The sequence below is a fragment of the Conger conger genome, chromosome 3 (genome assembly GCF_963514075.1).
Source record: "Conger conger chromosome 3, fConCon1.1, whole genome shotgun sequence".
NCBI classification, from domain to species: Eukaryota; Metazoa; Chordata; class Actinopteri; order Anguilliformes; family Congridae; genus Conger; species Conger conger.
Genome location: NC_083762.1, coordinates 68,383,644 through 68,399,546, shown reverse-complemented (window position 1 = coordinate 68,399,546; position 15,903 = coordinate 68,383,644). Strand labels below are relative to the sequence as shown.

The 15,903-nt window shown below is 45.9% G+C and overlaps 1 protein-coding gene across 4 annotated transcripts in view; it reads right to left on the bottom strand.

Moving 5' to 3' along the window:
* The window catches only part of si:dkey-172j4.3 (diacylglycerol kinase delta), a 71,507-nt gene that overhangs the window by 10,006 nt on the left and 45,598 nt on the right, over nucleotides 1–15,903 (bottom strand). For all 4 annotated transcript variants that reach the window (XM_061234452.1, XM_061234454.1, XM_061234453.1 and 1 more), the window contains 18 exons: nucleotides 12,976–13,086; nucleotides 12,490–12,570; nucleotides 12,236–12,340; nucleotides 11,994–12,126; nucleotides 11,313–11,419; nucleotides 10,516–10,641; nucleotides 9,417–9,519; nucleotides 8,783–8,942; nucleotides 8,096–8,204; nucleotides 7,476–7,615; nucleotides 6,010–6,094; nucleotides 5,693–5,784; nucleotides 4,307–4,406; nucleotides 3,533–3,737; nucleotides 2,779–2,877; nucleotides 2,124–2,208; nucleotides 1,278–1,385; nucleotides 16–112 (listed from right to left, as the gene is read on the bottom strand). In XM_061234452.1, the coding sequence (XP_061090436.1) occupies nucleotides 16–112; nucleotides 1,278–1,385; nucleotides 2,124–2,208; nucleotides 2,779–2,877; nucleotides 3,533–3,737; nucleotides 4,307–4,406; nucleotides 5,693–5,784; nucleotides 6,010–6,094; nucleotides 7,476–7,615; nucleotides 8,096–8,204; nucleotides 8,783–8,942; nucleotides 9,417–9,519; nucleotides 10,516–10,641; nucleotides 11,313–11,419; nucleotides 11,994–12,126; nucleotides 12,236–12,340; nucleotides 12,490–12,570; nucleotides 12,976–13,086 (2,046 nt within the window). The remainder of the gene's footprint in view (nucleotides 1–15; nucleotides 113–1,277; nucleotides 1,386–2,123; nucleotides 2,209–2,778; nucleotides 2,878–3,532; nucleotides 3,738–4,306; nucleotides 4,407–5,692; nucleotides 5,785–6,009; nucleotides 6,095–7,475; nucleotides 7,616–8,095; nucleotides 8,205–8,782; nucleotides 8,943–9,416; nucleotides 9,520–10,515; nucleotides 10,642–11,312; nucleotides 11,420–11,993; nucleotides 12,127–12,235; nucleotides 12,341–12,489; nucleotides 12,571–12,975; nucleotides 13,087–15,903) is intronic.

Sequence of the window (15,903 nt, the reverse complement as noted above, 5' to 3'; positions counted from 1 at the left end):
TTTTTTCAGCCGTACCTCCAGCTGTACTCGCTGCTCCAGGTTCTTGTAGGTCTTCTGGAGGAGCTCCTTGGTCCCCAGCACTCCGTACCACATCATGTTCTTAGTGCGACTGCTGAGGGGCAGCAAAAAAACGAAAAACAAACTAATTACCCTGGATCTACACATTACTTGGCATAGTAATACCCTTTTAACCATCACTAAATTACCAGCAGATTACTGTCACATTAGAAAGACTCCATTGTTCTTTTCACAAAATTTGAAAATGTTTTTATTTTTTTCAATATGATTTTATGTTCATGTTAGTAAACTATGTTAGTATTTACCACAGCTAAAGTGTTTGAAAAAAGCATCTGACCCAGGCCTGATCCCTGGCTCACACACTTGTGACATCATCAGCAGAAGATGACAGATGGAAGCTTATCTAGTCCATGAGCCAGACCACTCGCATCACAAGGGTTTTAAAATATATTTCGACTGAAGTTGAATTTAAGCAACCCCCACATCAGCACAACAACACAAAAAACTAGACGTCAGTGTTATGACAATGTGGGAGATATTCACACTCCATTCATACCTGGACCGCACATTTTCTTAAGATTTTCACCTTTTTAAAGGGGTTATATGATGAATCAAGAATGCAAGAATATGAGGCACAGCGCTTCTTCACCAAACCACCCGACCACTTTTTTCTTTAATCCACTTTCCCAACACAATGTAGCATACAGTAACTCCATTTTAGGGCCAGTCTCATTTTATCACCATTTTTCCTTGGTTCATGCCAGTTATTGGTAAGACTGCAAAATGCTAAATTATTTTATTACAGACATTCCCCGTACATTATCATGGAATATTTGCTGTCATATTAATCAAATTCCAAAAATGATTCCTATCATCTTGCTCTTATGGGCCCTCTTATTTTTTGAATAGCAAATCACCACAAGATAATGGCCAGGCTTCTCTGACACAGTTTGACATATTCAGCGGTCGTGAAAATAAACCTGCCGAACTGTGTTTCTGAAGAAGTTACACTTGCATTTTTTGGCCTCAGGACAAATCCTGACTGAATCATGGTAATTTGCATGTTGATGCAACAGATAATTTATTACTCATAGCCAACCAAATGGCTACACATCTGCTAATACATTTATAGACACTGGTAATGTGATAGACAAGATCCACAGTTGAGTTAGAGCAATGGCAGGACAGAACAGGGCACTGGACAGCAGCCTTGCACATTTTTGTAACACAGAAAGTATGTGTTCATAGACAGGAAGTACCTGCACTTCTTGGGGTTCTCGTCTCTCTTGTTGTTGAACTCCAGGGAGATTTTTGCATCCAAACCGATCCCAAAGTAGTTGTTCATAACACATTTCTCTGAGCACTGTCTGTGGATGGAGATAATACGAGGTTCATGTAAATATGAGCCTTCATCTGTCATGAAAACAATTATAAATGACTGTGTCAAGGAATGCATCAGCGGCCTAATTAATGCAGACATGCTAGCACATGTTTGTATTAGTTTATTTGCTTCTTAATGTCATGGGGAAATCGGCCAGTGTTTCACCTAGAGGATGCTTCATTTCCATTTGCAAATGTAGCCAGGGTGGAGCTCAACAAACACTTTTATACTTAGGCATTCAGCAAATGCGTGCATGTGGAAAGTGTGAGGGAGAGACGCACTGTGGACATATGTTCAGCCTGTTTACATTGCAACCTGTGCGATTGTTCAAATATGGGTGTGTGAGGAACTATGAAAAACCAACAGACATTCTGCTATCAATCTCTGTCTCTTTTCAGAAGAAGTCTCTTGCGTTCTCATGAGAACGCTCATATGAGTCACGCCGTGTCTCTGTGGCCAGTGCGGCATCAGCGTCAGTTCCGATAACGCAGCATGACGAAGCAAAACCATAAATTAAGATTTGTGCCTCTTATGAGAACCACCCTGCAGCGGAAGACTTGGGCTTCGTCAGCCCTGAAACGGATGCCTCATCACTGACGTCTTTTGAGTGACCGGCAGGAATCAGAGACTCATTCAGAGTATCAGAGTGGTAATGAGGGGGATCTGCCTGACATAATGGCTCGTCTCAACGGTCATTTGGTGTGACCGCGGCGGGGGTCCTTACACAGAGTCCTCACTGAAGAGCATGGAGCTGAAGCTCTCCGACTTCTCCAGAACGATGGAGGAGGAGGGGCTCACGGTTCCTCGACCTGTCCGTCACGTGACACGACAACAGGAATGAATTATGGGTAAGGACACAGTGGGGTCATTTCAACAATTTCATAAAAGCCAGGGGTAAGAATTACACTACAGAGTAGTGTCTTATGTAACAGATATAACTCTTGATGAAGACCTTTCAAGGTCGAACAATGTATGCATGATTGCATTTATATGTAAATATTTAATGTGATATACAATGTGATGCTGATATTGTCTTTCTCTTTACCTTAATTATTGGTGCAATCTTTTCATGCTATCACTATATTTTTTAAATGAAGGTATTTATAACAGAAATAATTATGAAAAACTTAAACTTAAACAAAAATGGCCTCATCCTATTTCACTCAAACACATTGTCCGTGCAAAGCCAGCTTCTCCGGTTAGCCTCCTTCAGCCACTTCAGCTAACAAGTCAATTGTATATAAAGCATAGCCAATCACAGTCTATTCATTGGCCTATCAGAGTCTTTTCAGCATGAAAACGTATCTTTAAATCATGAAACCCGCTGTGAATGAGTTTCTTATGCGGTCTCTGCTTGCGGTCACACGGCGGTCACTCACGTGGGTCAGCATCTTTCAGCTCCTCGCTGTTCTCCCTCTTTATGGAGGAGGAGGAGGGCATTCTCTGCATCTGGGAGTGTCTGTTCTGCTCGTCCACCACTGAGGAGGAGACGCCCAATAATGTCCAAATGAAAGACAAAGTCGAGAAGAAACCGTTTGCTTTGTGGGACATACTGCTCCCTTAGAAGCAGGGATAATTAATTCACGGGCCTCAAGGCCTGAGAACTGCTGGTTTTCCACCCTTCCTTAATCTGGGAGTCAGGTATCAAGACGATCTGGCCAATCAGTACCACTAATTGTTCAGTTAACTACCTAGGAGATAAGAAAACCAGGACTGGATTTGGATTTGAGGGCCAGATTTGATGATCTCTGTATTAAAGCGTTGACTAGCCTGGGGTTCCACTGGAGTTTATCTGGCTAAATTATCATTGTGATGGTATACAGAAGCATTGCAACAAGCCAGAGTAACCGCATGAACTACACAGTCTAATGCTAGTGCAATTGGATTTTTCCCCCCCATTGTGCGCAAAACTATTTATTTATATTCAGCACTCTTCTGCGATAACTATCAAGAAAAGCAGCTCTACAGCGAATGGGTGAGAGTCACTATTGCTACAACTGTGACTTGCTCATTCCTCACCATAATACATGTGTTGTTACGAATATGACTGAAATTATGCTTATGAAAGAAAAAGAGACAAAATGGTGGTGCGTGGGCCAGGGTTACACGGAAGGGGAGCGCCCGGCGCTCTACCTTTCTCGGCCTGCTCGATGATCTGTCGCAGGGCCTTCTTCAGGCTGTTGGCCCGCAGCATCAGCTGCTCTTTGGACTTGAAGGGCTGGGGGACGTCGGGAGATTCGGGGTCTCCCCCGTCGCCCCTGGCGGGTCTAATCCCCCCGTCGCTCTCCTCGTTCAGCGCTTTGACCAGCGAGTCCAGCTTGTCATTCAGCAGAGCGCACTGGGAGGGTAAACACACACGAGCGCGGCTCAGTGGAGCGGGCTCACTGTGAAGTCAACACGCTGCACTCCGGATGTTACAGGCCCGCGTTCGACACACAGCCTTCGCCAGCTCTCCCCGCAGAGCAAGAGGCGAGATTAGCTCACCGAGCCGAAGCCCAAAGGTTCCCCGCTGAGGGAACGAATCACGCTTTCTGCTTTCGCAGGGGGTGATGTTGCCTTCTGTAGTGGACCAATCACATGCTCGCTAAAATCTTTCACACTGAAATCACTGTGCGTGATCTGGCACCTTTTTAAGCACATCTGGATTACATCACATTTTTATCAAAATATAAGATCTTGATCTGCTACAGTATGGGTGCCTGTACTCTTTACTAACAATACACTTCACTGTGTTACTTTAATAGGAAAGAAAACATAAAAAAAGATTTGCAAGATCATAGTCCCACTCTACCCACAACCCTCCTGACCATCAGCACCCAATGAGTATGTTACACAATCCATTACACAACTCCATTACACAAGTGTACCGTTGGCGTGCTGGCAGCGCTCTCCGTTACACAAGCTCACCTTCTTGGCCATGGCGTCCGCCTCCTCCCTGTTCTCCGTGGCTCTCTCGTACGCTTTACCCACCTCCGACACAAAGTCATTCACCGTCCCACACAGGAACCTGGAATAGCAACACCACACACATCACATTATTATTATTACTACTACGATAACTACTACTACAACTACAAATAATAATAAGAAGAAGACGAAGAAGAAGAAGAAGAAGAAGAAGAAGAAGAATTCTTAATATTATTATTATCATTAAATTTAAACAAATATAATTCAAAACAGAAATGATGTAGTGATTACTGCATACAATGAAAGGTCAAATCTGTAAATATACAGCATTAATAAATGGGTGCATTTATTAATACACTGCACCACAGGGATATCTAACTCTGTCCTCCCTGCAGCCATCTCCAGAACTGTGCTCTAGTTTACCCCAAGCTATCGCTCAAGGACACCTGCTCCAGCCCACTGAATAAACACCCTGCTAAGACATACAATGTGTCCTATTTATCGCCCACATTATATTTACATTTCGGCATTCAACAGCGCTTATCCTCCTCAACATACTTTTTTATATAATACATACAATCCAGTATACAGCAGGGTGTTTACTGAAGCAAGGCAGGTTAAGCAGGGGCACAGTGGTAGTACCCCCACCTGGGACTAGAACCGGCAACCTCGAGCCGAGTTCCCTACGCATCGTTTCACACTGCTGCCCATAAGGACATCTGCGTAGGCTGTGCCCGATGACAGGCTGTCGACCAATAGAATTTCCTGATGCATTGCCTGAATTTTTTCAAGCTTGTACACACATTGAACAGCAATTATAAAGTATAACATGACTTTGTATTCAGAAAACAATAGGTACTCCTCTCTAAGTACGGGGGTTAACTGCCCATTGGAAGGATTGCCTTAATTGCAGGTCAATATCACTTAACACACACAAAATATTTTCATCAACACATTTACAACTGTAGCTGTAGCCACAGTGATTTTTCCATTGGTATTTATCCCATTAATTGTCCTCAAAGCTCAGCAGAATGTCAGAGCATTGAATCCTGGGAAAATGTGTTTCTACTTTCAGAGGAGTTTAATAGTCTTTGCCCAACTATGTAGGAGAAGTAGGTAAGCTAAATGCTGACGTATGCCAAAAACATTGTGTGGGTTTAAAAAACATTAACTAGTTGGGTACCTTAATAACGTAATAAACTCATAAAAATGTTTATTGAACATGATAACATAGAAGGAACAAAACGTCCTTGCTGGTTTACAAATCAGGAAGTTATCACTGACCCTATATGTTTCTTGGCAGTAAAAGACATAGGGGACAAAACCCAAAGCGGTATGAACGCATTTCCTCATGGAAGCTGGAATGAGCACGGAACCTGTACTCACTTGGCAGAGGAGATGACATCGCTGTGTTTGTCTGAGTCCAGGATCTTAGTCAGGTGGGACGCCACAGAGTCAGCATAGAGGCTCATCTGGGCCTGGGTGGAGTCAACGGCACCATTCAACAGCCAATCATGAACACGAGTGTTTAAATTGGATATCAGATAGACCTAATTGACGCATTAAGCTGAACATGAGAAATGCTCATTTACTGTACAGCTGATGTTTAGTGGACAGTTGGCAGTATTTACTGAAAGTGGTCTGAATGTGGCATGAGCGTGCGTTTTCAGAGAGATGGTGTTACAGGTTGGACAGGACTCTACCTGGAGGGTGGAGTCCAGAGTGTCGTCCTCCTTCACTATTGGGGGGGAGTGCTTGGTGGGCACTTCATAGGTCATGACACTCCATCTGAAGAGCGCACACACACACACACATACATGCACACACACACACACACACACACGCACACAAGAGGAGAACATGAGAGGAGTTTAGTGACATACAGTAACTGTCAAAACTGACTCCAGTGCACCTTAAAAACACAGTAAGAAAAAGTAATGTTTATGAAAGAGCACTCATCATATCAATACACCCCCTGGCTAATGTAATCAGCAGCCTTCCGGGTGGCTTGTTGGTATATTGCTCAGAAAACAATGTTTTGTTTGCAAGGTAATTCATGGTTTTGCTGTTGCGGCAACATGTTGCCCAACCCTGTTCCCGGAGATCTACTCTCCTTTAGGTTTTCACTGCAACCCTAACAAACCAACCCCCATTCAACAGCTAAAGATCTGGTTGATCTGCTAATTAGTCAAATCAGGTGTGCCAGATTAGTGTTGAAATGAGAACCTGCAGGACAGCAAATCTCCAGGAACAGGGTTTGGAAACCCTGCTCAACAGGAGCTTAAAAGGTATGTTTATTCAGTTGGGATTTCCCCTTGCTTTAAGATTTGAGTTTTCTTTACCCATCTTCCTTTATTTTGGACTGTTTCATGGATGTTCTACAAAGCAGCAGAAAAAAGTGCACAGTGCTCAGTGCTCAGTCACGGATCATTTGTCACAGAGCTGGACACCTCACAAGTGCTGAGCACATTATCTCTGAAAGGTCTTTAAAGGCCATCCGCTGCATGCTGAAAATGGCAGAGCCATCAGCCTGAGCAGATGAAAGGGCGAGGCAGAGCACTAACAGGAAGCAGGACTGAATCCATCCAACCTGACTAGCCCCGAGCGTTACGAGAAAACGAAAAGCAGTAAACAAACGCACCGCAAAGGAACGAGGCAGAAAGATCAGGTGAAATTCAGTGACAGGTTGAGCAATATTTCAGACGGTGAAATCTCACCATCCCCACACTGCCGACTCCAGTTCAAGAGACAAAGCTTTATTGAATGTGACAAATGTATTTACTGTAAGCCTCAAAGCCCAGTCTGAAAAACCAACCACCTCACACTCAGCGGCTCCTAACTTCACCACCGTGTTTCTCACCTCTGAGCTGTTTTCATCAGTCTTTGTAGTGGTGTATCATTATTATGATAATTATGTTTACTGTTCTCCAAAGCCACTATATGAACACAATCTTGGATACATCTCAGTTGGCGCTGCACCTGTGGCCACATAGCTCTCACACTATCTGTGCCTTTGTTGTTTTTTCAGTCAACATTTATCTTTTAACAGCTTTGAATGTTTTAGTATTTTAAGCGCTTTTTAAGGCGTTTCTACTACTTGATGAAAATCTATTGTTGTTATTATTATTGCTGCCGCTCTGCGATTGGCTCATTCAGACGCTCCGCCCACCTGTCCAGCATCTTGGTGGTGGCCCTCTCCAGCTTCTCCAGGATCTGCATGAGCTGGGCGTCGTCGTCACACAGCCCCCCCCAGCCCAGCACCCGGGCCAGGTCATTCCCCGTGCCCAGAGGGAGCACCCCCAGCTGGCACTGCCAGACACACAGACACAAAGCGTTACACGTTAACATAGCCTGACACTAAACCCAACCCCCTTTCCTTTCACTTTCAAATGGTATACATTACAACCTGCGTTAAAATATTATAGATAATATTAAGTGTTATTATATGACATAGCTGTCTGATGATCAGGGATTATAATAATGATTTTTGGATTGACCGCTTAATTTGTGCTACAAATCAATACAGATATGAGATACAATGAGAAACTATAATCAGAATTAAAACAACATTCGTCCTTAACCTTGAGATGCAAATAAATACATCTCAAGGTTAAGGACAGTTTGGTAAACAAATAACTTAATAAAACTGTTTGTAAAGGAAAATGAATGCTATCACTTGCTATGACATATAATGGTCAATCAAAATGAGGAAAAGTGTACTGATCTCAGGCTCTACACTGCGTGCACTATAGGCCAGCTGGAATAATGACAGGGTCCTCTCTCTCCTACCTTCTTGTGCAGGCCCAGTTTGTCCAGCTCAGACAGCACCCAGCCCACACTGCCATCGCCCCCACACACCAGGATCCTGAACGTCTCAAACTTCTGGAAGAGCCTCAGACTGCAGTGGGAAAGGAGGGGGGTGGGGGGGCTCTTAAGTTTCCTCTCATCTCCTTCAAGCATGACCCTCTGTCAGACACTGTGACCTCGGTCAAATAGGACCCAAGGCCTGACTGAAGCTACTGGCCAACCTGACAGAAGACAAATCTCTTTACTCTAACAGTGAAAAAACCCTGATCCACACAGCATGCAGGTCATTCCAGGTCATTGCAGACCTTCTACCCTGATTTATACATTAGATGACAGCATGGAGGTGTAAGATGCTGCACGGACCCCCCCAGGGTGGAGAGTCAGGGTTAGTAAAAGAGAGATAAGCGAGTCTGTGAATTATTGATGCACTGTTGCCAAACATTGAAGTAAACAAGGCAAGTAAACAAGCCCGATAGCTCATACTCGATGTGTGTACACATGGTAGTTCTGTTTATCTCTATTGTCATAGCCCCGGGCACGGTAAAGGAATGAATGTAAGTTTCAGGGTGCAGGGTGTTGGAATGTGAGCTCTTCCTCAGTGAACGGCCTTGCGGGGCTGTGAGGAAGGAGAGACGGAGAAGGAGGAAGGGGAGAGGTCTCTGAACTCACCCCAGCTGCGGGCCCCCGTTCATCAGGTCGAACACCTGCGCCGGGTTCAGCAGCTGCTTGAACCTGCGGAGGAACTTTACCCCCTGGTTGTCCCCGCTTTTGGAGTTGACCAGAACCAGCAACGGGCTGGAGCAGGAAGCGCTGGTGACCTTCAAGAACCCTGGAGAACCAGCCAGACCAGGAAAACATTTCATTTAGGCAGAGAATATTGGCACCAGGTGCGCTTCCTCCTAATGCCTGCTGGCTGGGTGCTAACTAATCAATGAGACAAAAAAAAAAAAACACAGTAAGAAGCTATGGAGATGGCTCCACAATTAATGGTGTTCAGGAGGCAATGTCTCTTTTTCAATTTCGTGTGCTGCCAACTCCAAAGCTTATTTATTTCATTTAGGCACTCTGCTCCGAACTAACAAAACATAAAGACAAAAACCGAATGATGATAAAATGATATATGTGGTAAGATGGATGAAACCAAATGAACACCAAAATGCACCAAAATGCTAGAAAAGGCATTAACATTTAACTTGAATAACTACAAGTATAAACCAATCTTATTCTTTTCTCACTCGATGATAAAGGTCAGATTCTGGAGACAGAACAGGGGCAGGCGGAGTGTTGCTATGGTAATGCTCACCGTCAGATTCAATGCTGTTGAGAGTCGTGGGAGAGATGATGGACAGCTTGCACGGGCCCAGAGGACAGGTCTTTCCCATGTGCTCCTTACAGCTGCTGTGGACCTGTATACACAGACAGGCAAACAAACACACACACACACACACACACACACACACACACACACAAATACACACACATACACACACACACACACACACACACACACACACACACAAATGCACACATATGCAAATACAAATACACACACACACACACACACACATACACACATACACACGCAGCCACGCACACACACACACGCGCACACACACACACACACAAATGCACACATACGCACATACAAATACACACACACACACGCACATACACACATACACACAAACATATGCACACGCAGCCACGCACACAAACACACACACACACACACACACACAAATGCACACATACACACATAAAAAATACACACACACACACACACGCACATGCAGCCAAACACACACACACGCTCATATTACTATTTCCTCAATACTTAAAAATAAAGGTTTCAAAACAAATTAATGTATTCCTATATTGCAGGAATCATCAACTCTGGCCCTCAAATCCAAATCCAGCCCTGGTTTTCTTTTCTCCCGGGTAATTAGTGCTACTGACTGGCTTCACACCTGACTCCCAGGTAAAGGGAGGGTGGAAAACCAGCAGTGTTGTCCCTCAAGGACTGTGAGCTGCTGATGCCTGCTATATTGTGACATGTCAGTTCCACAGCTCTTTCTGATTTTATTGCTTCCTGGAGACGCCTGAGACTCATATCCAGCTAGCTATGCTTTCACTCACATCTGTGCCCAGCTGTCAAACGGTGCCAAAATGTGTCACTTTCTCACTGAAATGACCCGTCTCATCAAACCAGCTGCACTGCACTGCACTGCAAACAGGAGTATTAGAGAGTGAGTGAAAAAAAAAACTGCACTTACAATGACTGTATTTGTTGTTTAGAACAGCACTTCATGTGTATTTTACTAGTTATGGATGTGATGCTTTAGCTTGTGGAAGAACCTATGCACTTGTAAGTGTAAGAATGAGTGTTAGAGAGAAAAACTCACGATGGCCTTGCACCACAGGCATCGCCAGTCCTGCAGTCTCCTCACACTGCCGCAGTTACGGTCGCACACCACACACTTGGCGCTAACGGGGAGGTTCCCCTCCAGCCACTGGTGGGGCATGGAGAACTGCAGAAACACACAAACACAAAAACACATAAGCACAAACACACACACACACAAACACACACTGAAACCAACCTGCTCAGTAGGCACCAAGGGTTGTTTTCTGAACCATCAATACTGAACCTTTTCATTCATTACTCACATGCCCACAATTGTATTGGAGATGTGACTCAATTGTGTGAAGGAGAATCAGTTAAATATATAAACCAGTACTAGCCTTTTAAAGCTAAATTAAATCTGTCAGAACTACTATATTTTTACAGTTGCCAGAAAGAGTTAAAGTAATCAGGTTATTAATTCTTTGACCCAGGCCTGCTGCTCTGGAGACTGTACACTGGTTTAGTTTCCGGATGATCATTCGAGCTCAAATGGTTCAGATCTCCAGAGGCCCCTCAGTTCTGACCCATCCGGTGGGAGCTGTCCTGACACAGGCTACTGCATCCCCGGAAATCTGGCTCCCGAAAAGGAGAAATACACACCCCACCCCTCTTCCCCTGAAGAGAATTCAGCAGTCTTCTAAATTGGACCCGTGGGGAACCCCGTGCCCCGTGGCCTGATTCTTGTCAAGACTGTAAGGTTCCTCAGAGTGCAGCTGGGAAATATGGGCTGCATCTTCAAAGAGGTTTCTCTAAACAGCCGCTTGTCCCAGATTCCCCGGCCAGAGCCCCACTCACCCCCTCCTCATCCTCGATGACGTCGTTGCCGATGGACGCCAGCGTGGTCCATTTGCAGCTGTTGGTGGACCTCACAGCACAGCGCTTGTGGGCCTTGAACTTGCACACTTGGGTATATGGACAGACAGACAGACAGACAGACAGAGACAGGGGACAACAGGGGAGAGAACAGAATAAGTCAACCCCATTTTGGAATGTAACCAATATTCGAATCAATCACATCAACTCAGTGAAGTTTGGTCTAAGGTGAAGAAGGCAATTCCAGCATAGACTGAGTCACAGAGGAAAGCCTGACAGGCAAGCAGAAGTGTGAGTCATATACCCTCAGTGAACACTTTATGAGGTATTTATGAGACTTATGAGGTTTTCTGCTGCTCTAGCCCATCCACTTCCAGGTTTGATGAATTGCGGTGTTCACCGATGCTGTTCTGCATACCAATGTTGTAACGTATGGCTATTTGAGTTACTATAGTCTCATCCCTATCCCTATAGCCCATCCCGGCTACAGCTCGAGCCACTCCCAAGGTGTTAAGGCAAGAGTGTCTGGAGCTCTCCAGAGACGTGATTGCGTGTGCGGCGACCGTATTCAGGCGCTGGTTCAGGCACTGACACACATGGAGCGGCTGAAGGGTTCCTCAGCGGACGGCGGTATGAGGGGTTGGCGGGGCGGCAGGGGGTTACCTTCGCAGGACAGGCCGTGGGAGGTGACCCCGGACAGCGCCTCCCGGCACACGTTGCAGAAGGTGGGCCGGGCGTGGGAGCAGGCGTACCAGTTGTGCATTCCGGAAAAGTGCTCCATGTTGAACAGGCTGGCCTGTGTGGACAGACACGGCGGACTGTCAATCGCAGGGAGGGGAGGGGCCATGACTGAGGGCTGGGTCAGGGGTCAGGGGTCAGGGGGGTCAGGAGGTGGGATCTCTCACCTCGTAGGTCTCCCACTTTTGCACTGACTTCAGGGCACTGATCCAGTCCTCCATCTCCTTCCTGCTTTCTGCACATAACATCAGCTTCCGGAAAGGAGTGATGACCTGAGGCAGAAAGAAAGTGAAAGAGGGGAGCGGAGAGAAAGAAAGAAAGAGAGGGCCAGAGGAGAGAAGGAGAGAGTTAAAGTATTTACTCATTTTATTTAACCATAAGCTACAGCGAGAATTGAGATGTTTTTGGTGAAAACCGGTACCGTGAAGCTGTTGTTGATGTTCTTGGTACTGGTCTCTGCCACACTGGCATCTGACAGGTCCACTTCATCAAATATCAGAGACTGCAAAGTACACAGAGCCCCACAAAGTACAAATTCAGCCCCACAACTGTAGTCAAATCAAGAGAAAACACATTTCAATTAACATTTAACATTGGATGAATACATGCTAGAACATGTTTTGAGAAGAAGCAGAGGAAAGATAAGCCACACTGTTGAATACAATCAAATACAATGCAAATAATTATTTTACATAATTTCACCCTGTAAATACCAGGGAAATTCCAGCATATTACTGACAGCTGTTTTCATGGACATTTAGAACAGCAGGTCTTGCATGTTTAGTTCATAGCGTTTCCTCTTCCAAGACAAATCAGTCCAGCATCTAAAGAATTATGCATTTTTAAATATGCATTTTAACTTGGGTTTGATTAACAAACCAATCGATTGCGTGAACTAGTGCATTACCTTGGAGTCTTTGGCGTAGTACAAGGTCCGCCCACGCAGTTTGAAGTACCTTCTCTTCCATCTTTGGAAGGAGCTGGTCTGTTTGAGTAGATGCCCCTCTTTCACACTTTTCTGCCAAAGAAAGACAGAGGAAAGTCAAGCAGGGGGAAGGACTATTGTGTGTGTGTGTGTTTCTGCACCACTTTCAATCAGAAGATAAAACCTGGCCCAGGTGCATGATATAACCCCCCCTTCCCGTATGAGTCCGATGGAACTGGAAAGTCTAACACTTTAAAGAAAGGGGCCATTGACAACTTCCTGAAAGGTTAAAGTTTTGGCAGGGACTCAGTCATTTCAGAAATAATGGATAAATCACAAAAACAAAAAACACTTAGCTAATCACACTGAGTGCTGCCCGCTCCACATTTGGCTGCGTATGCAAGCACTACCTGCCCCAGAAGAGGCTCTCTCCTAAGCAGCTAGTTGGCACCTCAGGATTTCTAATACACTTATCGTGCCAAGACCTCATCACTTATTCATGACCGGAGCACTTTGGATAGGAGAGGAGGATTAGGAGTGTTGAGATAATCTAACCTTTACATCGCTACACACCCCCTTCACACAGCTCCACGAGGCGGCGTTTCTGACGTCTCTTAGGAGAGGGTAGCTAACTTTGAGAATCCAGGGGAAATCCTTCAGAACCCTGATATCTGCCGTTGCTATCTCCCTGCTTTCCGTTTTCTCGGTCCGAGGTCGCCCCACAACCAAAACTGTCCGCTTTGTTCGGCTGTAAACCACTGTGGGTGCATCAGGAGACATTCCCGTGCGGGCACCCGTTTATTACACACAAGGCTTCGCAATTTTCTTCAAGCAATTAGGTTTTTAGCAATTTGTCTCTCCAGCTCACTGCTTACATCATTTCCTAGCAGGCATTTGTTTTGTTTTGTCATGTTTGTGTTCAGAACCTGGCTGATTATGCAAATCTCTCCTGAAGGTGTACCTACTGTGTGAAGAGGAAGGCATTAATATGTACGTATGTGAATATGAATCAGTGAAAATTGATCACAGGGTGCGTAAGGCATGAAAACTGTAAGTCCCCACAAGTCAAGTCCCTGCTTGTGAATGATGTCATGAAACAATACAGCTGCTCACCAGAGACGGACATGAGTTTGCCAGCCAGAGTAAATGAGTAAATGAGTGTGTCATTCATGGATGGTGACACATGAGAGCATCTGTCTGGTGAGCCGTTGTACGAGGAGTGTGTGTGTGTGTGCGCGTGTTTGCAGGTGTGTGCGTACAGCATAGTGCCACTATCCAGCTGCAGTCTGCCTCTCCTGCAGAGAAGCAGTCATGTGATTAGTACCTCTACAGCACAAAGAGGAGACAGACACACTGCAGTTCAGGTCTATGGAATGAGAAGAACTGACGTTGTTGGACTGCACACAGTTGGACTGATTCCAGACCGGTAGCAGTCAGAGGGAGCATTGCATTATAGCCTTCTGTTTAACCTTGAGTGCTATAAAACACATTCACACCTGACAGGTTTTCTCCTCCAGGCAGTACTGACAGCTGCTGTGTGAGGACTGGACTAGAGAGTAGATTAAAGCAAGAAGTGCTGCTGCCGGCCAGTACTAAAACACACACACACACACACACACACACCTCAGCCGCAGAAAGCAAGTCACCAGACCCACGTTTCATAAACCGCCCAATCTCGCGGCCACGATTTCTCCCTGCTCCCTGGTGGCAGCCAATAGGAATGCAGGGTTTCATGTCCCCCAGGGGACTGAGAGGCAGGATCAGAATGAGCCGACACGCTCCTCCACCTCTCCGGGATCCGGACGAGCACCCGCAGGAGTCAGACGCGGTGACGAGCTGTGACTCAGAGCTCGCCGTGCCTCACGACCAGCTCTTCAAGGCTGCGTTATGCAACGATGTGCGCGCAAGTTCGATGCTTTTCAGGGCGGTACGCCCTCAGCGAACGTGCTCAACGTCCCCCTCTACTCACACCGTCCCTCTGCGGAGTCACTCAGCAGGCCTACAGGCTATCCCCGTCTACTGCGAGAGCTAGAGGGCGCGTTCCTTTAGCCGTTGGCACATGCACGTCATTCGTGTAGATTCAATCAACATCTGTCCTGACTCATGTGACTAATGTTTTTCTTCATCGCAAACAATCTATTCCAGCAATCACCAAAACGGTGTCGCCAACCTAAGATACTTAAAAAAAAAACTTAATAAGAAGCTTCAAAAACCTTCCAAAGAAAACTGTTTTTATTTTTTTTTGCGTGGGATTTAAGGACAAATGCTGGTGGATTGTGGGGCCAGCGTCTGTGAGTGGCAGGGAGCTGGGAGGTCCAGCTGGGGAGCAGACGGTGGAGCAGCAGGTACTGCTGGGAGCGATCAGACTGCAGGTGTGGCTCTAGCGGAGATGAAGAGCTCAGGAGAGGCGGACAGAAGCGTGGAGCTGTTCAGAGCTGCCTGACGACGTCCTCTGCCAGCCCTCGCTCTGATGGCTGAGCGCACACCCCTCCCTTCCCCTCCCCGTTTCGATGGCCACTGCAGTACCACCTAACAGCTTTACTCTTCAACTGGTGCAGCACGGAAATCTGTCAATGTATGCGTGTGCGTGTGTGCGTGCGTGCAAGCGCGTGCGTGTGTAAATGCTTCTGCATGTGTGTGTTCAGTATCTGAGTATGTATGTAAGTATGCATAAGTATGTGGACGTGTGTGTGTCCGTGTATGTGTACATGCATGTGGAGTGTGTGCGCTTGCTTGCAAAGTGTGTGTGAGTGTGACTACACCCTCCAAATCCTTTCTCCTCCTCCTCCTCCTGTTTGTGTGAGCGGAGCCCACAGCTCCTCATTCTCCCCAGGTGGGAGGAAGGAACAGAGGGAGAAAGGAGGAGGCTGCTGCCCCTGAACAGGATGTGAGTCAGAGAGAGAGAGAGAG